This window comes from Saccopteryx leptura, chromosome X (genome assembly GCF_036850995.1).
Source record: "Saccopteryx leptura isolate mSacLep1 chromosome X, mSacLep1_pri_phased_curated, whole genome shotgun sequence".
In the NCBI taxonomy this organism is placed as follows: Eukaryota; Metazoa; Chordata; class Mammalia; order Chiroptera; family Emballonuridae; genus Saccopteryx; species Saccopteryx leptura.
The window spans coordinates 76,811,871-76,836,042 of NC_089516.1; the positions used below are offsets into that span (position 1 = coordinate 76,811,871).

General features: G+C 42.0%; 1 protein-coding gene across 1 annotated transcript in view; it reads left to right on the forward strand.

The window, feature by feature from the left end:
• Positions 1-7,894, forward strand: part of APOOL (apolipoprotein O like) — a 74,302-nt gene extending 66,408 nt beyond the window's left edge. Inside the window, exon 9 of the mRNA XM_066356319.1 lies at positions 2,653-7,894. Coding sequence (XP_066212416.1) covers positions 2,653-2,741 — 89 coding nt within the window. The 3' untranslated portion in view covers positions 2,742-7,894. The remainder of the gene's footprint in view (positions 1-2,652) is intronic.
• The last annotated feature ends 16,278 nt before the right edge of the window (positions 7,895-24,172 follow it).

Below are 24,172 nucleotides of genomic sequence, written 5' to 3' on the forward strand. Positions count from 1 at the left end.
CCGCTTATACCATTAGCATTGTCCTTAGGGGCTACTTGGGTGAACTATTATGGTTACTCACAGCGGAAGAATATGTAGTAACCAGTGTATGAGCGAGGGAGTTGGTGTCCCCCAGTACGCTTACCCACACCATTTTGGACTGTTAAAAGCGTCAGTGTTCCATTTGTGTTAGGCAAAGGTATGTTTCATCTTACACCAAAATTCAGGTTACGTCACTGTCGTAGGAACAAAACTGTGTTGTAACCCGAGAACCCCCTTTATCTGGTTTGTAACATATTTGCTGAAGTTACGTATAGGTATGCCACACTTTATAAAATAAATGTTTCTAAAATGATAAAGGTAAAATCAAGCATTGTATATAAATCTATTTCTCCTCTTTGTTTTCATTATAAACTGGAAATGAAATTTCTCTCTGGAAAAAAGAAAGGTGTGTTGATGACATGTAATAAAATCATTTTAAAATGAGTCAGATTTTGAAAAAATTTAAAGTAAAAACATTTCTAAAAGTATTTGTTTCTGATGTCAGTGTAAATATAAAAATAGTTGTTTTGGCCCTGGCCGGTTGGCTCAGTGGTAGATCGTCGGCCTGGCATATGGGAGTCCCGAGTTTGATTCCTGGCCAGGGCACACAGGAAAGGCGCCCATCTGCTTCTCCACCCCTCCCCCTCTTCTTCCTCCCTGTCTCTCTCTTCCCCTCCCGCAGCCATTAGAGCAAGGTTGGCCCGGGCGCTGAGGATGGCTCCATGGCCTCCGCCTCAGGCGCTAGAATGGCTCTAGTTGCCACAGAGCAACGCCCCAGATGGGCAGAGCATCGCCCCCTGGTGGGCGTGCCAGGTGGATCCCAGTCCGGCGCATGCGGGAGTCTGTCTGACTGCCTCCCCGTTTCCAACTTCAGAAAAATGCAAAAAAAAAAAAAAGTTGTTTTTTGCCTACTTTCCTTGTGCAAGATATTATATGCAGAACTTTGTGCACGTTATTACACTGAATACTAAAAATAATTCTATGATATTGTTACTCCTCTAACCCTCATGTTACTGAAGAGCTAGAGGGGCAGGTAAACCTGAATTCATTCCTGGCTCTACACTGATCAGCTGATTGACATTGAGCAAGTTTCCTAAGCTCTCTCAAGTAAAATCTCCCTGTCTGTAAAACATGAATAATATAAACGTATCACCTATGTCTATGTCGCGGTGGTATTCTGAGATAATGCATGAAAATAACATAGCATCTTGCCTGGCACACAGTCAGCTTATCCAGATCATGATCCACACACTCCAGATCTGGAACCCCGTTCTCCGTCTCCACTGCGTGCAGTCCATCTGTAGCTCTTACTATGGCTGATGACTCCCTCCTCCTTGAAACAGTCTCTTTACTTGGCCTTTGGGATGCAACGTTCTCTTCGCTGACTGGCTGCTCCTTTCCCGGCTTCACTACATTCTCCTAATGCTCTTAAGTCCAAAAAATTGGAGTCTCTAGAGTGCGCACTCTGTAGACTCTTCTCCAAGGCTCTAGATCAGGAGTCGGTAACCTATGGCTCATGAGCCAGATGTGGCTCTTTGATGGCTGCATCTGGCTCTCAGACAAATCTTTAATAATAACGTTAAAAATATAAAACAGTTTCATGTATTACAATCCATTCATTTCCTACCGCTCATGTTCATGGTTGTGGGTGGCTGGAGCCAATCACAGCTGTCCTCCAAGACAACACCAAATTTTTATTGGGTAATGCATAATGTACACGGGTCGTTGTATGGCTCTCATGGAATTACATTTTAAAATATGTGGCGTTCATGGTTCTCTCAGCCAAAAAAGGTTCCCGACCCCTGCTCTAGGTCATCTCAGGTAGCCGCATCATTTTAAATGCAATACGTAGTCTAGGACTAAGAAGTTTATATACCAGCTCGGGCCTATCCTAAACTCCAGTTCCCATTGCTCGCTGCTTACCCAACCTCTGTACTTAGACATCTACTTAGGAATTTAAATGGAACATTCCCCAAATGCAACGCTTCATTCGCTTTCCCCACATCTTCCTCTGGCTCAGTAAATGGCAACTCCGTTCTTGCTGTTTAGAGTCTCTCACACAAGCGTTCAGTCCATTTATGGGATGCTGTCCTTCCTACCTTTGAGTTGATCCATAATCCAGGCCCGTTTCCCCACCCTTTGCATCCTAGCATTCCATTTTTTTCTGATTGTGTCACCCGTCAATTACTGTGACCACCGTCACCGCGTCTTGCCGCGCTGGCCACGTTGTGCTTCCTCAGACAGGTCTCAGTCCATTATACTCGCTCTTTTCTCCTCTGAGGCGTTTCCCCGAGCTGTCTACAGGGCTCACGTCCTCACCAGCTTCGACACACCCGCACCTCGTTCAGCTACCACTTTTCAAGGAGGCTTTCCTGGCCACTCTATTAAAAATTGCAGATCACCCCAGCACTGCGTATGTTCCCTCTCTGTTTAAGTTTTCTGCAGAACACTAAACGCTATCCGATATATGGTTTCTTGTACTGAATTGATTGCCACTCTCACCCAACTTGGATGTTACATCCATGTCAGCAGAGATTTGTAACTTTTGTTTTCCACTGCTCTATTCCTAGTACCAACAATAAATTGGTTAAATGAATGACTAATTTTTTTTTCATTTTAATAATTTATCAGGTGCTACACAGTTTCCGCCTGACGCCGAGCTCATGGATCACGGGCAGTCCCACCCAGAAGATGCAGACATGTACAGCACCAGGAGCTGAAACAGTCTACGCACAGACTCACAAGATCTATGAAGTTCCAAATAAGGAGGAAAAAAAATCATGTAATGGGTAATTGTGATGCATAGAGCATAACTTAAAGCAAATTTATCCCATACAACTTCTAATGTATAGTTCAGTGGTAGTCAACCTGGTCCCTACCGCCCACTAGTGGACGTTCCAGCTTTCATGGTGGGCGGTAACAGAGCAACCAAAGAATAAATAAAAAGATAGATTTAACTATACTAAGTTGTTTTGTAAAGATTTATTCTGCCAAACTTAGCGAAAATCCAACATAAAGTACTTGGTAAGTAATTATTATTATATGCTTTAACTTGCTGTAACTCTGCTTTATAAATTTTATAAAGTGAAGTTACTTCCCTACTTTATAAATCACTATTACTGTGGAACCGGTGGGCAAAAATTTTACTCCCAACACAGATACAAAAGTGGGCAGTTGGTATAAAAAGGTTGACTATCCCTGGTATAGTTTGACCAATCACGTAAGCAATTAGAACACAAACAACGAATACAGTCCAAACAATATGAAATGATCAGTGAGGAGCTAAAGGTAGTGGTATTAGGGTGCATTCAATGACTTTTAAGGGTGTTGATAAACAAAAAGGTAAATATGTGAGCACTTACGAGACTAAGATCTGAAAAATGTTTGTGCATATATAAATACTTATACACACATATATTTGCTTTAGCTTTTCTAATTAACATAAACTAAATTAGAATGGTTTGTGGAAGGATATCTTCCCTATCCTTCTCTTTCATTTTTGAGAGCTGGAATAAAATATCCATATTTTATGACACTTGGGCTTGTCTTTGTCTCTGTTTTATTCATGTTGACTCCTCTTCAATGTCCAAAAGCACCTGTGACTATTTAAGAAAACCATGTGCTCCGTGGGACCTCCCGTGCTGCTTAGCAGACCTGCTGGTTCCTAGGTGGTTGTTATAAACCTTTTATTCTCAGGTATCCTATATCTGCCAAAGATGCTGGTGCCTCTTATCATGTAGAGAAAGAACATCAGTTAGTCATGACCATTCACGACTTCGTCCCAGCTGCCTTCAAGCCTTACTCATTCTCAGCATCGCCACACCCCTTTTTTCTATACCTAATGCTCTTATTTGGGTTCCGGATCGCATCCCTGCCCATCTTTTCCAACACCATATTATATCTTCAGTCTTTGCTTTCTGTCTTTTCACTCATCCCTCCCCCTTTCCCTCTAAATACTTTCTGATCTTCTTAATGTAAGAACAGCAGTAACAAAAACCCTTCCCCTACCCCTGCTTCTTCCTCTTGATCTACCTTTTCTTTCTCCATTCTATACTGGTCATATTTCATTGAAAAAGGAATTAATGGCACTTTCTTCCTCACTTTCAATTCCTAACTTGTGACACCCTGACCTTTGTACCTGCTTCACTTTTCTGTGATTAATCACTGTTAACCACTCCCTCCATGAAACACACCCCTCTCTTTGCTCTCTGTTATTCCTGCTTCTCTTGTTATTCTTCATTCTTCTCCTGCTCAGATTCCCTTAAATGCCTAGGCTCCTGGGGTTATATGCCTAGTCTATTCATATGTGCTTTCATTTTCATTCAACATACCTCACTGGCTTCGGTCACCATTTATATGTCTTTGTTATATGTCCAGCTCCAATATTTTTTCCAGAGAAATACATCTATCTCTATAATTATTAGCTGTATCTCTCTTATATCCCATGTATATCTCCAATGCCAATATCCTAAGACTAAATTTTTTCTACCTGTCTTCTTATTTCTGGTTCTCAAATCTAGTCTATCTTCTCTCTTTGCTCTCATTGAAGTCTTCCTCATCACTTCTCTGAGTGGTTGCATGGCCTTCTGGTTAACCCACCTGCCATTAGTCTTGCTATCTGTTACTTTAGAATGTGTTCTGTTTGCAAGTAACAGTGCACCAGTTAATAGTAGCTTAAAAAACAAGAGTCCGTTTGAAGTCTGGGATTAGGCAGGACAGGGTTGGTACAGTAACTCGTGGGTGCCATCAAGGACCTAGATATTTTTTTCTTTCCACTCTGGTCTTCAGCATTTTGATTTGTCATGTCATGTTCACAAAATGGCTACTGTACCTCTGGGAATGCATGCACATTCAAAGTAGGAAGAAGGGTACCACATGTTTCTGACCTCCAGTGATCAGAAAAGTAGCCACTTTCTTAAAACCCTCCTGAGGAGTCTTCTGTGTATCTTTTTTCCTTTTTTTTTTTTTTTTTTTTTTTTTTTTTTTTTTGGCAGAGACAGAGAAAGAGTCAGAGAGGGGGACAGACAGGGATAGACAACCAGAAAGGGAAAGAGATGAGAAGCATCAACACCTCATTGCAACTCCTTAGTTGCTCATTGATTGCTTTCTCATATGTGCCTGTCTGACCCAGGAGGGCTAAAGCAGAGCAAGTGACCCCTTGCTCAAGACAGCAACCTTGGGCTCAAGACAGCAACCATGGGGTCATGTCTATGATCCCACGCTCAAACCAGCAACCCCACACTCAAGCTGGTGAACCCGTGCTCAAGCTGGATGAGCCCAGGCTCAAGTCAGTGACCTCAGGGTTTTGAACCTGGGTTTTCCACATCCTAATCTGGTGCTCTATCCACTGTGCCACCGCCTGGCCAGGCTTCTGTCTGTTTCTTGATTAGAACTCGCCCAATAGCTGCAGCACAGGCAGCTCCAGCAACATTGGCAGAGCACACGGTTTTTTGTGATAAGGAAGGAAGAGGTCAGGGATTTGGAATTGCTATTGCGTTTGAGCTAACATACAGTGGTGTCTGCTACCCTATTCTAACCCATCTGTCGTTTTATTGTAATATAGTTGTCCTTATAACTATTATGTCTTTCTGACATCTTCAGTGGCTCATCATTGCCTGCAGAATCAAATCAAGACTTTTTAGCATGCATACAAAGTCCTTCATAACACCAGCTCAACTTTAATCTCATCTTCCCTCTCTCTCCCCACCGCCTTTCTGCCAAGGTATGTTATATTTTCTCTATAACTTACCACTTGCTCCTTGAACAAAGTTTTTTTCACAGATAAGGTTCCACTTGGTACCTACTTGTGGGAATGAATAAATCATCTTTGTGCAGCCTTTAATGCCCAGGACATACCCTGGTACATAGTAAGAACTCACATGTTCTACTGTGTTGGTTGCAACACAAAATGCAAAAATAATTATAATTCTTTCAAAGGGCTTATATTCTATTAGAAAGGATGGAAACTTACAAAACAGTGACATATGTAGCATCTGCTCTAAATGGATCCAAAGAGCTATAGCTGCTCAGAGATGGAATGTAGTTCTGGGATGACGTCAAAGAGACAGTGGTACTAAAGCTGCTCAAAGTAGGAAAGCAGTTCACATACTAGTTTTTTTATAAGTGATCTCTTCAAAATATAGCTATAGTATTTTTAAATGACTTTTTGTACATGAGATCTGTTTATAAACAAACATCCATATTTCATCAAATCTAAGACACATTACTTAGCTCTAAGAAAAAAAGTGCTACCAGTTATTATACTCACCCCAATTTCAGATATGTTAAGATGTGAAAAATGGCCTTGTCTGGTTTGCTCAGTGGGCAGAGCATCGACCCGGCATGCAGATGTCCCAGGTTCAGTCGCCAGTCGGGGCACACAAGAGATGCGACCATCTGCTTCTTTTCCTCTCCCTCTCCTCCTTCTCTCTCTCTTCCTCTCGCAGCTGGTCCAAGCATTAACCCCAGGTGCTGAGGATAGCTCAGTTGATTTGAGCATTGACCCCAGATGGGGGTTGCCTGGTGGATCCCAGTCGGGGCACATGCAGGAGTCTGCCTATTCCCCCTCCTGTCACTTGAAAAACATTTTAAAGATGTGAAAAATATAAGCATCTTAAATTTAGAGAGATACAGTAGGTAAAAAATAAATATCTAAAGCCAAGTATGAGTGATTTTTGAACTGTGTACTCCTTGTGGATATTAGCTCATCCAGTATCCATTAGTATATTAGTTTGGATAACCGCGAGGTGGCTGTATGCGCAAAATCTGTTCCAGGGTAAAAGATTCATTCAAACCAGAGTTGAATCACTTGCTCTACTGTACTACACTCAAAGCCACACTGCTTCTGGACCTGGGTGATGTTGAAATACTGGAGGCTATGTTGGGACAAGGTGTGATGAGTCCTCTTTTGCTCTTCCCTTGAAGTGTACAGTAGTTTTTCTTTGTTAATCCTGAGAAGATACAGCCCTCCTGGAGGAAAGGTCTCAAATTCTTCCATGAGTGGGGCGGACACAGAAGCCTGGTCCCAATGGCAGCACAGAAGGGGATGAGTTTAAACCCCTTTTAAAGTCCAAAACGGATTTGCAAAGTCCAATGATTGGTTTTTCTATAGATACAATTTCACTGTTTTTTTTTTTTTTTCCATAAAATTTACGTAAAATTCTTACATGTATTTTCAAAATATAAAATGATGTTGTTTGGATTACTATTCCCATATTCATATTGTGGACCTATTTTATGGGTACAATCGCTTTCTAATTTCCCTCTTGCTTATTCCTGCTTTATAATTAAAGAGCTGTGTCATGTGTTTGTGGTTTATATAGAAATCAATGTTTAATTAAATGTAACTCAAATATAACCTATATGAGTATCTGTTTTGAAAATTCAGTTTAATTGAAATACAAAATTTAAGTATATTTTGAGGTTATGTTCAGTTGATGAGGTCAATTATCTAATTGAGGCTCTCTCTGTTAAATAATATTTAATAAAGAAAAGATAACATATAGAATACGGATACAGGTTAGCCTATTAAGCATTCCAGCTCCAGAAGGTGAAGGGATTAAGGGAAAAAATCAATACAGACAGCAGTGTGGTGGTTACCGGAGGGAAAGGTGGTGGGGGAGGTAGAAGAGGCTGTACAGTGGCAAAAACTGTGGCAGAAGGAGATTTGACTCTGGGTGGTGAGCACACAATACAATGTGCAGATGATGTGTTACAGACTGTACAGTTAAGACCTCTGTAATTTTCTTAACCAATGTCTCCCCAATAAATTCAATAAAAAAAAGATATAATGTAAAATTGCAAAATGCAAGTTGAAAAAGTCCACTTTACATGTTATTTGCTTTATTTTGAAATAAATAAAATGTGAACCCTGTAGCTACTTGTTATGTATTCTTAGTAGCCTATGTTGAAACTGAATTCATCAATGTCTAAAATTGGAGAAAGACTTCTTTTACCTGAAGGTTTCTGTTGATTGTGTGCATCTCCAGTAAGGACGTAGAAAAGGGGATTGTGTCAGAATTCATCCCAGAATGAATATGAAATACTAATTCACATACAATATGTTAAAAAGTTTATGGTAAAGGCAAGGAAGGTAGTGTAGGTAGCACGAGGAATTCATCTCTTTATCTGAACAATTGTTCTGATAAAAATCAATCTGAAGTGAATATTTTGGAGCTGTAGAGTTTAATTGAACACTTGCAACTTAGATAACCTAGAAGAAATGAACAAAGTTCTCAACACATTATCTAACCTTATTTAAGAACAAATAAAATCTGCAGACCTATAACAAGGAAAAAATTTAATCAGTAATCATAAAGATCCCAAAAAAGAAAGGTCTGGGACAACCAAAATTGACTGGGGAATTCTAACAAATATTTAAAGGAGAATAACAATCTTCACAACCTTCCAAAATAATTGAAGAGGAGGGAATGTTTCCTAACTCATTCTAAGAAGTCAGCATTCATCTGATACCAAAGACAGATAAAGACATTGCAAGAAAAGAAAATTCAACAAAATATCAAATCTAACATAGTATGTTAATAGGATCACTCACCAACTGGCCTGTGGTGGCACAGAGGATAGAGCGTTGACCTGGAATGCTGAGGTCACCAGTTTTAAACCCTAGGCTTGCCTGGTCAAGGCACATACAGGAAGCAACTACTGCCAAGTTGGTGATTCCCGCTTCTCCCCCCTCCTCTCTAAAAAAAATAAAATAAAAATGTACAGGTGGCAAGCTTGGTGGGTTAGGGCAGCTAAGATTGGGAATACAACCTTTGTAAGACCCTCTAGTTCAACGGTCTCTTGGTCAGGAGCTCAGTATAGGGAAAATGGCCCCTACTCCAGAGCCTAATCCCTCAGCCACTGCTGAATACTCCAATACCATTTCTCTCCAGAGAGGTGAGCAGCAGGTTCAGGTTGGGTGGACCGACATACCCTTTGCAGAAGTTCTTCCAGCTGGGGAACCCCTGGTCTCAGGGGGGAAGAATAAGAGAGTCTTGCTCTGGTGCTGATTGTACCCCCCAGAAAGTGGCTAGGCCCCTCAACTAGTCCCAACAATAGACTCCAGGGAACCCACACTTTGATTGTCCATGCTCCGAGTCTGTCTCCCTTCCCCCTGTGGAACCTAGCCCAGCTGGGCAGGATATTCAGGACCTGGGCCAGCCGACTGCAAAGCTCCATCCTATCCAGTGTACGCATGAGCCGCTGTGCAGGTGCTGACCACAGAGAGTGGAATTCACCTCAGCTGGGCTTGGTGTCCAATGAACCCTCCCTTAGGACACACCGTCAACAAGGGTCATTAGCTCCTGCTCCAATGTTCTCCACTGCTGGCCACTGAGTGTGCCAGCCCTGGGCTTCCCTGAGGGATATTAGTGCAGACCAGTGCAGGACACTGCCCGTGACTGGCCCTCAGCAACCTTCTTGGAGCTACAAGCAATCCTGAGGTACTGGCTGCCTGTGCTGGGCCCAGGGGCACACAGTAATACCAAGCCACACTCCTAGGCTGGCCTTTACACACTCTGGGTCTGAAGGAAGGTTCACAAAAGGCCAAGTTTCCATGAGTCCACCTCCTGCAGCCTTTGTCTGCTGGCTGCTTGTTGGACTTGGCCACTGAAAAACCTCTTGTAGAGTCTAGGGCCTACAGCAATTCAGGGATTAGGAAGGGTGGTGGGTGTGGCTCTACCCTCGGTCCCAGGTGTCAGTCTGTCCAGACTTTTTTCACAGACCTCAGTAGGGTGTGGCCCCAGGAGTCGAGTGGGTGTGGACTCAGACCCAGAGGTGTGGTCTGCACGCTTTCCGGACAGTTTCTACTGAGTCTCCCATGAAGCAGAAGCAACCATCAGTCTCCAGAGCATGTGGGGGGAAATCTATAGCCAGAAAACTGAGTCACTGATGTGCTCCGTGCCTCCTGGCTGACTCTCAGCAGGGCCCAGTCTCCCTGGGTGGGACAATTGCTCTCCCCCTGGCTGATGCTGGATGCTCCACCCAAGAAAGATGGCGACTGCAGCATTGGAGAATGACTCAGCACAGAAGTTCCAGTGGCCATCCCCCACAGTGTCTCTCCCTGGGCCACCAACATCACACTCTCCTCACAGGATTACAGTCCTCTTAGCCCTTCCCCACCAAAGCCCTGGGTAAATGGCTGTGAATGGGATTTTCTGTCTTCCGGGCTCAGGGGCTCTAGGCTGGGGGCTAGGTGGGGGCCCAGGACCCTCCCCTCTCAGAGGACCCTTCCCTCTCAGTGGGCCTTCCCCTCACAGGGGACCCTCCCGCAGTGAGTCCCTCCAGCCCTCGGCCCTGTGCTCCTAGACCCAGCAGGCCTGTCCACATTTCTGCCCTTCCAGCCGTCTCACTGTGGCTTCTTCTGTGATCCTTAGTTATTGACTGCTCTTTGTTTATTTAGTCTGAAGCTGGTTTTGCAGGATGATTGTTCTTAAATTAAGTTGTAATCCAATTTGGTCCTGGGAGTTGGTAATTGGAACATCCGCCTGCCCCATCACCATCTTGGAATCCCAAGTTTTAAAATTTCTTAAATAACTATTTTAAAATAAAAAAGGGGAAATATATTGTTGCACTGACAAAATTGTCATATGTCCTGTACATGTAGATACTGTTATGGCATCAGCTTTGTGTACCAAGGGCAGCAGCTTCCACATATCTGCATTCAGGGAGCACTTTGTGCATTCATGTTTTTCTTTATGTCATGTTTCTTTTCATTTTTTCTGAAGCTGGAAACAGGGAGAGACAGTCAGACAGACTCCCGCATGCGCCCGACTGGGATCCACCCGGCACGCCCACCAGGGGCGGTGCTCTGCCCCCCAGGGGGCCGATGCTCTGCCCATCCTGGGCGTCGCCATATTGCGACCAGAGCCACTCTAGCACCTGAGGCAGAGGCCACAGAGCCATCCCCAGCGCCCGGGCCATCTTTGCTCCAATGGAGCCTTGGCTGCGGGAGGGGAAGAGAGAGACAGAGAGGAAAGCACGGCGGAGGGGTGGAGAAGCAAATGGGCGCTTCTCCTATGTGCCCTGGCCGGGAATCGAACCCGGGTCCTCCGCACGCTAGGCCGACGCTCTACCGCTGAGCCAACCGGCCAGGGCCTCATGTTTCTTTTTATAGCTCCAAAAATACCATCACAGGCCCTGGCTGGTTAGCTCAGTGGTAGAGCATCGGCCCAGTGTGTGGAAGTCCTAGGTTTGATTCCCGGCCAGGGCACACAGGAAAAGCACCCATCTGCTTCTCCCCCCCTCCCCATCTCCTTCCTTTCTATCTCTCTCTTCTTCTTCCCCAGCCAAGGTTCCATTGGAGCGAGGTTGGCCCAAGTGCTGAGGATGGCTCCATCACCTCCGCCTCAGATGCTAGAATGGCTCCAGCCACAACAGAGTGATGCCCAAGATGGGCAGAGCTTCGTCCCCTAATGGGCATGCTAGGTAGATCCAGGTTGAGTGCATGAAGGAGTCTGTCTCTGCCTCCCTGCTTCTAACTTCAGTAAAATACAAAAAAATATATATATATATCATCACACATCTTACTGTTTGCTGTTAACTTCACTGAATTTGGCATGTTTTCAGACAGCTGATTCCTGCCAAAGTGGAGAAAACTTTTAGTTCATAGTTTAGTAACAAATTCTTAAGATGATAATCCTGAAGTTTTCATTGAGTGTTTATTAACATATGATGTCCTCCTGGGAAGTATTAAAAGTAAGTAAGACTTAACCCCAGCCATCTAAAAACTTAAAATCTAAAATAACACATGCAACAAAGGAATATAGAGAAAAGATTAACTCTGTTGATATGTCACTCATATAAAAGTCAGTTGTTCAGGTATGCAACCAGAAATGAGAAAGTGAAGCCTAAAGGTTTCTGAGCATATGAGGTAGATATCAAAAAGTATTATAAAGCTCATACACTTTACAGAAAAGTCTGTTTTGTTACCTGTGATGAGTGTTTCTCTGTTTAAACTTCATTTCTTTGGCTTTTAACTAAAACATTTTTACACATTCAAATTAATTCTTTATGGTTTAGATCTCATGCTTGGAAAGGCATCCACACTTTCAAATTAAAGACAGTCACTCTTGCTCTCTTAATTTTTTCATTTTATTTTTCCAATTCTTTTGAGATATAATTGACATAAAACATTAGTCCAATATGTGCTATGCAATGATTTGATAAATGTATATACTGAGAAATTAGTACAATTTTTTCTTATACTGAAAACTTTTTTTTTCTTCTTTTCCAAGTAAGAGGAGGGGAGACAGTCAGATTTCCACATGTGCTTTAACCGGGATCTATCCGGCAACTCGCATCTGGGGCTGATTGATGCTCTCTCTGCACATCTGGGGCCATGCTCACAACCAGACTATTTTTTTTTTAAATAATTTTATTTTTTTTAATGGGGCGACATCAATAAATCAGGATACATATATTCAAAGATCAACAAGTCCAGGTTATCTTGTCTTTCAATTATGTTGCATACCCATCACCCAAAGTCAGATTGTCCTCTGTCACCTTCTATCTAGTTTTCTTTGTGCCTCTCCCCCTCCCCCTTTCCCTCTCCCTTTCCCCTCTCCCCCTGTAACCACCACACTCTTATCAATGTCTCTTAGTTTCACTTTTATGTCCCACCTACGTATGGAATAGTGCAGTTCCTGTTTTTTTCTGATTTACTTATTTCACTTCGTATAATGTTATCAAGATCCCACCATTTTGCTGTAAATGATCCGATGTCATCATTTTTTATGGCTGAGTAGTATTCCATAGTGTATATGTGCCACATCTTCTTTATCCAGTCATCTATTGATGGGCTTTTTGACAACCAGACTATTTTTAGCACCTGAGGCAGAGCCTCCACAGAGCCATTCTTAGTGCCTATGACCGATGTGCTCAAACCAATAGAGTCCATGTGCAGGAGGGGAAGAGAGAAAGAGAAGAGGAGGGGGAGGGGCGAAAAAGCAGATGGTCATTTCTCCTGTGTACCTTGACTGGGAATCAAACCGAGGACATCCACACACTAGGCTGATACTCTACCATTGAGCCACTGGTCAGGGCCTATACTGAAACTTTTAAGTTCTCGCTTAGCAATTTTGAAATATACAATATAACATTCTTAACTATAGTCATCATACTATACATTACATCCCCAGAACTTATAACTAACTGGAAGTGTTTACCTTTTGACCACCTTCAAGCTCTGACAGCTACCAGTCTGTTTTAAACTCTTTCCTTAACCTCTACCTCCAACCTTTGACAACCACCAGTCTTTTATGCTCTTAGTATTAATAATGTATTAGTTACATTTTTGTGTAAGAAGTAAGATATGATTTCCTCTTTATCTCTTTCCCTCAATTATCCCAACATCATTTCTATAATAACCCATGTTTTATTAACTGTTGACTTCAAATGTCCCCTTTATCATATATTACATTTTCATATACATATACAAGGGGTTGACAATCTGGACATATGATGTTTCCAGGTTACAACACTCATTCCCACAAAAAGTTTAGGACATTGAGATGTGACTGTTTCAGCTTATGCCATTAGTGTCGTACTTACGAACTGCATGGGCAAACTAGTTTGGTTGTGTGCAGCAAAAGAATACACAGTAAGTACAGTATATCTATGTTCTTTTCCTTTTTCTGTGGCTTAGTTGTGTTTTTATGTTATAGATTATGATTTTACAACTGTGTTAAACATAGGTAAGTGACTGAAGTTAGTGTGTGTTTTGACTTACACCAAAATTCGAGTTCCATCACTGTCATTGGAACAGAACCGTGGCGTAACTCAAGGACCCCCTGTACTTAAAAGAGATTCTGGACTTGACATTCTGTTCCTTTGAACTATCTCTGTATCTATGATACTATGTTACCATGTTATTTTTCCTTCTTATTGAATTTATTGGGATGACACTGGTTAACAAAATTACAGCTTTTAATATCTGATAGGGATTATTTTCTCTCACAACTCTGTAATTTTTCTAGACACTCTCATACTATATGTTTATTTTGTGTTAGTATTTGGATATTTTGACTAGAATTAAATTATATTTATAAACAAAAAAGCTTTTAAAATATATAAAGAATACAGTAGTGACTAGATAATATAGAGCATTGATAAGAAATTTCAATTTTATTCTCAGTTCAACCAGAGTTGAATGGAGTTTTGAGAATTTTGCCTGTTATGTATCACACCTCTCCCAAGAGACTGTGTCTTAAAGGCAGTGACAATACTTCAATAATCCTTGTGTCCTTTTTTTTTTTTTTTACAGAGACAGAGTCAGAGAGAGGGACAGATAGGGACAGACAGACAGAAACAGAGAGAGATGAGAAGCATAAATCATCAGTTTTTGTTGTGACACCTTAGTTGTTCATTGATTGCTTTCTCATATGTGCCTTGACCGTGGGTCTTCAGCAGACTGAGTAGCCCCTTACTCAAGCCAGTGACCTTGGGTCCAAGCTGGTGAGCTTTGCTCAAACCAGATGAGCACGCACTCAAGCTGGCGACCTCGAGGTCTTGAACCTGGGTCCTCCGCATCCCAGTCCAACACTCTATCCACTGTGCCACCACCTGGTCAGGCAAACCTTGTGTCCTTTATAGTAGTTATCACATGGGCTTCCCCTAATATACATTCAATGTTTGTATAATGAACAAAAATCAGATATTGATATATGCACCACTTACCTGTGGCTCATCAATGGTCCCAAACCACACTTTGAGAACCAGCATAATAAAAGGCTTTAACTGCAAAGTCTGGTAAACAAGAGGTTATAGCTCTTTACCCATGAAATGACTAGATCCCTCATTAATGCTATGGTGTGGGATTAAAAGCAGGATAAATTGAGTGCATACAGACTACTTGAAAGAATTTTATTGACTGAGCAGTAAATAAAACCTGCAAAATATTCAGCTAAGGAATGAATTACTAGGATGCTAAACTCTCATAAATTCCCTTGCAAAGAGAGAATGTTTTGCAAACTTAGCAATGAATAGGAGTTGGGATAAATGGACAGCTATATATTAGGAACATAAAACTCAAAGCTATTTAATCACTAGATCCATGTGTATGATGGAGAGTAATTAATTTTTTCTTTTTATTATTTTTAAACAATGAATGCTAATTAAAATTATTCCTTAGAGGCCCTGTTTCCTTGGCTCAGTGGTAGAGCAATGGCCCAGTGTATCAATGTCTCCAGGTTCGATTCCCAGTCAGGGCACGCAGGAGAAGCGACCATCAGCTTATCCACCTCTCCCCTTCTGCCTTCTATTGCTTTGTCTCTCTCTTCCCCTCCCACAGCCTTGGCTCGGTTGGAGAAAGTTGGCCTCAGGCACTGAGGATGGCTCCATGGCCTCACCTCAGGCTCTAAAATAGCTAAGTTGCTCAGCAAAGGAGCAATGGCTCCAGGTGGGCAGAGCATCACCCCCAGGGTCTTGCCAGGGTGGGGAGGATCCCAGTCATGGCACATATAGGAGTCTGTCACTCTGCATCCCCGCTTCCCATTTAAAAAAAAAAATTAACTATTCTTAAAAAAAACATAATACACATTCTTGAACTTTGGGCAAATTCAAAAGTAAATATAGGCAGGAACTCCACAGATAAAGATTCTTTAAAGTGGAAGAATCTAATAATGTATTTTTACCTTGATCATATCAATGACATTGTTTGGAAAGGTATGGAAGGTAAGTTTTACAGATAAAGAGATTGACTATCATTTAGTAATAAATTTATTAATTGCCAACTGAGTGTCAGATACTAAGCTACAAAACTGTTTAAAATTATAGTCTACCTGGAAGAATGTTCTGGAATAATTAACATGTTGGGCATAGCATTTTGATTAATGATCTAATTATGAAGATTAGTTCCGGTTAGAGAAATGATGTGGGAACTTGTGGGGATAAAATAGAATGTAAGGCACATAAGGAGAAATAAGACCTTAATAAGGATCTGTAATGGCACCGAACATCATTTCAACAAATGGATTTCACTAGAAAACTTATGGTATTTTATTTAGTTCATTGGAACACATTTTCTAAGGGAAAAGAAATGTGGTCTGATTTCAAGTATGTAAATTAATAGCTGAAAAAATTTTCCAGCCATGTATTTACTCCACTAAAAATGTAGGCTACAGGCCCTGGCCAGTTTGCTTAGTGGTAGAGCATTGGCCCAGCATATGGATGTCCAGGGTTCAATTCCCAGTCAGGGCACAAAGGAGAAGCACCCTTCTGCTTCTCCATCCCTCCCCCTCCACTTCTCTCTCTCTCTCTCTCTCTTTCTCTCTCTCTCAATCTTCCCCTCCTGCAACCATGGTTAGATTGGTTCCAGCATATCAGCTCAGCTGGTGAGGATGGCTCCGTGTAGCCTCCACCTCAGGTGCTAAAAATAGCTCAGTTGCAAGCATGGCAGCAGATGGGCAGAGCATCAGCCCCAGATAGGGGTATTCTGAGTGGATTCCAGTTAGGGCACATGCAGGAGTCTGTCTCTCTATCTCCCCTCCTCTCACTTGGAAAAAGAGGGGGGAAATGTAGGCTACTGTTTTATATGGATTTATTTATTTACATTAATTTTAGAGAGGAGAGAGAGAGGAGAGGAGGAGCAGGAAACATCAATTCCCATATGTGTCTTGACCAGGCAAACCTAGAGTTTTAAACCAGCAATCTCAGAGTTCCAGGTCAATGCTTTATCCACTGCACCACAACAGGCCAGGCTATATGGATTTATTTAGATTGTACATCATATAAAAGATTGTCTTGAATGGTGCAAAACTTCAGCACAATGCCTTATGGCTATCAGTTTGTCCATCTTACTGTACTGGACTGTTTTTCAGGAAAACCATTAAAATAAACTTTTAAATTAGAGAAATTTGAAACCTAGCTCCTTGAATTCCTGGAGACTAGCTATGGATTGGATTTAGGAGTCAAAGAACTGTTTTTAAATTGTATGGAAATTTTTTTTGTGGATGAATATTGGGTTTTTTGAGCAGTCAGTCATTAGCTTCCACAATTAGGTATTAATGAAATGCAAAAAGACTCCCTACCATAAAATCATAGCCACTAATACCTAAAATTCTCTTACTAACAAGTCATTTATGTGAGTTAAGCATGCCCATTCTCGAAGATCCTCTTTTAAAGTTAAAACTTCCCCAGGAGGGAGAATACATTAGGTCCCTAAAATTTATATGAATTAGTTCCCACTTGACTTTTTGAGCTCCATATTATAAGTCAAGCAATTAATGTGTAATTATTTTATATTACTGAATCATTAAAACAATCTTTTTATATGGATAGTACTATGTTATTGATTTTAGATGTGAAAATTAAAGCCTAAAGAGGTTAGTTATGCAATTTCAAGAAGGTTGTGCACATAGGTTATAATAACTAGATACAAGATTCAAACCCGTTTAACCCTAAGCCATTAACTAATGCCATGAAGCTCCTTAGAACAATAAAAAAAGTTTACTTGAATTAGGTGCAGGATTTTTAGTTAGTCTTGAGCCTCTGCAAGTCTTATTGGGGAAAAGTTCAGGCTTTTTTGTCTCTTGTCTGGTTGGCTTGAGTTTGTTTGCCACATGCTTAGCTGACACATGCTTAGCTGACACAAGCCTGGTTGCCTCATACCTGATTGGCTTGGACCTGATTGCTTAATACTTGGCTCACTCTGATGGATTGGCTGGGGTCTAACTGGACCTGGCTCATGGCTGATTTACTCAGACCTGGTAGCTTCATGCCTCGTTGACTTGTACTATATTGGTTTCTCTATAATTTGCTTTTGAATAGTTGCCTTACACTTGATTGGGTTGGGTCTGGTTGGCTCACCCCTGGTTGCTTCATGCCTGGATGGTCCATGTCAGGTAGGTCTGTCCTTGTTTGGTTCATGTCTAGTTGGGTCATACCACATAAGCTGGTGTCTAGCCAGATTGGTTCATACACTGTTGATTTGTGCCTGGTTGGCTGAAGATTGACTTGTTGGTGGATGATGAGTTGGCAGCCAATTGGTTGACCTATGACTAAGTGTTTTGATGGAATAGGCACTTTTAACTATAGTGTTGTGGTGAGTGGCTATAGGATGTTTCTGGTGTTTATCAATTTGATTCATACTTCAAAACACCCATCTATCAAGATGAGAATGGGTAAAATAAATGAAGTCTACCTAAAGAAGATTATTAATGCATCCAATTTACTGAAGTTGACCTCATGAGCAGTCATAGCTTGGCTGGGTGTCAGATTGTCTTTAACCTTTCCCTGCAAACAGGCTGGAAGTGAATGAAAGAAGAAAATGACCTTGGGGGAGTGTTAAGGTCTCACACTCTAGCAAGGTCACTGATTCAGAATTGTGACATCACAAGATTCCAAGATGGCAACTGAGTAGGCAGACATTCCAACAGCCACCTCCCAGGACCAACTTGGATTACAACTTAATTTAAGAACAATCATCCTGAAAAACCAACTTTGGACTAAACTCAGAGGACTCTATAACCAAGGATCACAGAAGAGGCCACACTGAGACTGGTAGGAAGGGTGGGGACATGGAAAGGGCTGCTCTGCTCCCAGGAGCAAGGGGTGGTGGAGGCTCTGGAGGGACTCTCACTGTGGGAGGGTCGCCCTAAGGAGGTGCTCAGACCCAGGCCCGGAGCCCTATCCTAGAACCTCAGAGCCTAGAAGAGGCACCGAGACAGAATTTGGTGGTGAAAAGAGCCGGGTTTCTCTCTGTGAGAAAGAGACAGGTATCTGAGACTCAGATTCTGTCTTAAAGGGCCCGTGCAGAAAATATCATTCACAGCCACTTACTCAGGGCTCCAGGGGAGGGAGAGCTGAGAGGACTGAAATTACAGAAGGAGGGTGTAAAGTTGGACACCCAGAGAGAGATAGGGTGGGAACGGACAACCTAACTCCTGTGCTGAGTCATTCTCCAGTATGACAGTCGCCATCTTTCTTGGGAGGAGCATCCTTTTGGACTGGCATCAGCCTGGGTAAAAGCAACTGCTTTGCCCTTGGGAGTCTCTCCTGCTCCAATCAGGGCCAAGAGTCATTCTGAGAGTCCAGGAAGCAGAGGGCGCATCAGTGACTCAGTTTTCTGGTGTTGAGAGCAGAACTACACCCCCGCACTCTCCCAAGTCTATGAATGGTGTTTGCACCTCACAGAGACTCAGTTGAAACTGTGGGCAGGCAGATCACACCTCTGGGTCACAGAGGCCACAACCACTGGGCTCCTGGGGCCCCATCCTACAGAGTTCTGTGAAAAATCTCTGGACAGACTGACACCTGGTGCTGAGGGGTGGAGCCAAACTCACCACCATTGCTAATATCTGAATTACTGGAGGCTCTATACTCTAGAGACCAACAAGCAGCCAGCAGACAGAGGCTCCAGAAGAAAGGTCTCAGGGAACCTTGAAAATTTTTTTTGTATTTTTCCAAAGTGAGAATCAGGGAGGAGGCAGACAGACAGACTTATGCATGCACCTGACTGGGATTCACCTGGCATGCCCACCAGGGGGCGATGCTCTGCCCATCTGGGGTGTTGCTCCATTGCAACCAGAGCCATTTTAGTGTCTGAGGTGGAGGTCATAGATCGTCCTCAGCTCCTGGGCCAGCTTTGCTCCAATGGGGTCTTCGCTGTGGGAAGGAAAGAAAGGGACAGAGAAAAAGGAGAGGAGGAAGGGTGGAAAAGCAGATGGTCACTTCTGTGTGCCCTGGCCAAGAATCAAACCTGGGACTTCCACATGCCAGGTTGACACTCTACCACTGAGCCGAGCATTCATGACAGAACCTTGGACTTTTAAGTGGACTTTCGCCCAGGCCCGCTGTAGGTAAAACCAGCCTAGGTGCACGGCTGGTATTTCCCTGCATACCTGGGCCCGGAAGAGGCAGTCAAAAACTCTGGATTGCTTGTAGCTCCAAAAACGTTGCTGAGAGCCAGTCATGGGTAGTGTCTCCCACGGGTCTGTGCCAGTTTTCTGCCAGGGAGGCACAGGGCTGGCACTTCCCATGGCCAGCTGCAGAGAACATCAGTTCAGGACCTAAAAACCATTGCTAGAGTGGTATCCTAATGAAGGGCACCTCACATCTGGCCCAGCTGAAGTGAGTTCTGGTCTCTATGATCAACACCTGCACAACAGCTCATGTGCATTGGATAGGGTGGAGCTACAAAGTCAGCTGGCCTGGGTGCTAGAAGTCCTACCCTGCTGGGATAGACTCCAAAGGGGAAAGGAAAGAGCTTGGAGCATGGACATTCAAAGAGTGGGTCCCTGTGAGCCTATTATTGGATCTGGTTGAGGGACAGAGCCACATTCTGGGGGGAAACAGTCAGCCCCAGTATTGGAAACTCTCAGTCTTCCTTTCTGAGACCAGGATCTCTTCAGCTGTAAGAATTTCTGCAGAGGAGACTGTTGGCCATATGGGTCTGAAACTGTTGCTCACCTTGTTAAGGAGAAAGAGAATTGGAGTATACAGCTGTGGCTAAGGGATTAGGCTCTGGTCTAAGGGCCACATTTTCTGTACAGAATTACTGCCCAAGAGACCTCTGAAGTAGGGAGTCCCACTAACATTGTATTCCCAACCTCAGCTCCCCTAAACCAACAAGCTTGCAACCTGTAGAGGGATTGGTTGACTGAAGCAAGTCTGGGCCCACACTACAGTCTTTCTACATAAGACTCTGGGAAGAGCTGCAAGAGGAAGTGGAGCAGCTGCAAAGTGGAGGCAGATATTACAGAGACTGGAGTTTTTAGAGATCTTCTATCAGCTCTAAGCAGGTGGAAGCTGATCCTTATACAAAAGTTGTCCCCTCCAACATTACTCAGATACAGAAAACGCAGACACAAACAGCAAAAAGAGCATTAGCTGTAGACAAGTAGCCCACAGCAGGTTAAAAACAACAGCTGACACCAACCTAAGAAGATCTAGAACCAACACAATTGCTAGCTAGTGGTAGAGAACACCAACCCTAGACTCAGCTAGCTACACAAGGAGGAAGCCCAAAGGAAGAGCTTATACACAGACAAAATGGGTAGACAAAGTAATGTGACCCAAATGAATCAACAAGAGTAATCCCCAGAAAAAGAACTGAATGAGATGGAAGTAACCAAACTAAAAGATGCAGAGTTTAAAACAATGATTTTTAGAATGCTCAAGGATCTTAGAGCAACAATGGATGGACACAATGATAACCTAAATAAAGAGATAGCAAGCATCAAAAAAGACATTGAGCCCTGGCCAGTTGGCTCAGCGGTAGAGCGTCGGCCTGGCGTGCAGGAGATCCGGGTTTGATTCCCGGCCAGGGCACATAGGAGAAGCGCCCATTTGCTTCTCCACCCCCCTCCTTCCTCTCTGTTTCTCTCTTCCCCTCCCACAGCCAAGGCTCCATTGGAGCAAAGATGGCTCGGGCGCTGGGGATGGCTCCTTGGCCTCTGCCCCAGGCGCTAGAGTGGCTCTGGTCGCAGCAGAGCAACGCCCCAGAGGGGCAGAGCATCGCCCCCTGGTGGGCAGAGCATTGCCCCTGGTGGGTGTGCCGGGTGGATCCCGGTCGGGCACATGCAGGAGTCTCTCTGACTGTCTCTCCCTGTTTCCAGCTTCAGAAAAATACACACACACACACACACACACACACACACACACACACAGGACATTGAAATCATAAAAAAAGAACCAGTAAGAAATGACAAATACAATCTCAGAAATGAAGACTGCACTAGAAGGAATAAACAGCAGGCTGGATGAAGCAGAGGATTAAATCAGTAATTTAGAGGACAAAATTAATGAAAGCACAGAAGCAGAGCAGCAAAAAAAAAAAAAAAAAAAAAAAAAAAGAGGCTCAAAAAATCTGAGGAAATTTTAAGAGACCTCTGTGATAACATGAGGAGAAACATCTGCATAATACGGGTTCCTGAAGGAGAATAGAACAACCAAGGGATAAAGAACCTGTTGAAGAAATCATAGCTGAAAAGTTCCCTAAATTGATAAAGAAAAAAGTCACACAAGTTCAAGAAACACAGAGAGTTTGATTAAAGAGAAACCCAAGAAGGCCTATAGCAAGACACAATATAATTAAAGTGCCAAATTTAAGAGACAGAAAAAGAATACTAAAAGCTGAAACTGAAAAGCAGTTAATTAGTTACAGAGGAGCTCCCATAAGGATGACATCTGACTTCTCAATAGAAACACTTGAGTCCAGAAGGGATTGGCAAGAAATATTCAAAGTGATGCAAAACAAGAACCTAAAACCAAGACTTCTTTATCCAGCAAGACTGTCATTCAAAATTTAAAAAGAAATAAAAAGCTTCCTAGACAAAAACAAATCAAGGATTTATTACAACCAAACCAATACTGCAAGAAAAGTAAAAGGTCCTGCTGTAAATAGAAGAAAGAAATAATAATCTAGAAAAATAAGATTGTAGAGTTAAAGAATAAAATGACAATAAACAACTACATATCAATAATAACCTTAAATGTAAATAAATTAAATGCTCCAATCAAAAGACATAGGGTAGTTGTGTGGATAAAAAAACAGGACTCATACATATACTGTCTACAAGAGACCGACCTCAGAACAAAAGATACACATAGACTGAAAGTGAAGGGATGAAAAAAAGTATTTCACACAAATGGAAATGAAAAAAAAGCTGTGTTAGCAATACTTATATCTGACAAAATAGACTTTAAAACAAAGGCTATTGTAGGGGATAAAGAAGGTCACTACATAATCATAAAGGGAGCAGTTTAACAGGAAGATATAACCGTTATAAATACCTATGCATCTAATATAGTAGCACCTAAATATATAAAGCAGACTTTGATGGATATAAAGGGTGAGATCAACAGCAATACCATAATAGTAGGAGATTTTAATACCCCACTAATATCAATGAATAGATCCTCCAAATGAAAAATTAAAAAAGAAACAGTAGCCTTAAATGATGCACTAGATCAACAAGATTTAATTTTTTTATTTATTCATTTTAGAAAGGAGAGAGAGAGAGAGGAGAGAGAGAAGGAGGGGAGGAGCAGGAAGCATCAACTCCCATATGTGCCTTGACCAGGCAAGCCCAGGGTTTCAAACTGGCGACCTCAGCATTTCCAGGTTGGCGCTTTATCCACTGCGCCACCACAGGTCAGGCCAACAAGATTTAATAGATATCTCCGGAACCTTTCACCCTAAAGCAGTAGAATATACATTCTTTTCAAGTGCTCATGGTACATTCTGTAGGATAGACCACATGTTAGGACACAAAATGAGTCTCAATAAATTTAAGAAGATTGAAATCATATCAAGCATCTTCTCTGATCACAATGGCATGAAACTAGAAATCAACTACAATACAAAAACTGAAAAACATTCAAACACTTAGAGGCTAAATAGCATGTTATTAAATAACAAATGGGTTAACAATGAGATCAAGAAAGAAATCAATAATTTCCTTGAAACAAATGAAAATGAACATACAACAACTGAAAATTTATGGGACACAGCAAATGCAATCCTGAGAGGGAAGTTCATAGCATTACAGGCATACCTTAAAAAGCAAAAAAAAAAAAAAAAAAAAAAAAAGCTCAAATAAACAACTTAACTCTACATCTAAAAGAACTAGGAAAAGAACAACAAATAATGCCCAGAGAAAGTAGAAGGAAGGAAATAATAAAGATCAGAGCAAAAATAAATGATATAGAAGCTAAAAAAACCCAAAAACATACAGAAGATCAAGGAAAACAAGAGCTTGTTCTTTGAAAAGGTAAATAAGATTGATGAATCTTTAACCAGATTCATCAAGAAAAAAAGAGAGAGAACTCAAATAAGTAAAATTAGAAATGAAAGTAGAGAAGTAACAACTGACACCACAGAAATACAAAGGATGGTAAGAAAATACTATGGAGATCTGTATGCCAAAAAATAAAATAATCTAGGTGAAATAGATAAATTCCTGGAAACATATAATCTTCCAAAACTCAATCTTGAAGAATCAGAAAACCTAAACAGACCAACTACAACAAATGAAAGTGAAACAGTTACCAAAAAACTGCCAGTAAACGAAAGTCCTGGACCAGATGACTTCAGAGATGAATTTTACCAAATATTCAAAGAAGAACTAAACACCAATCCTTCTCAAGCTATTAGAAATTTCAAGAGGAGGAAAGATTTCCAAACTCCTTTTATGAGGCAAGCATAATCCTC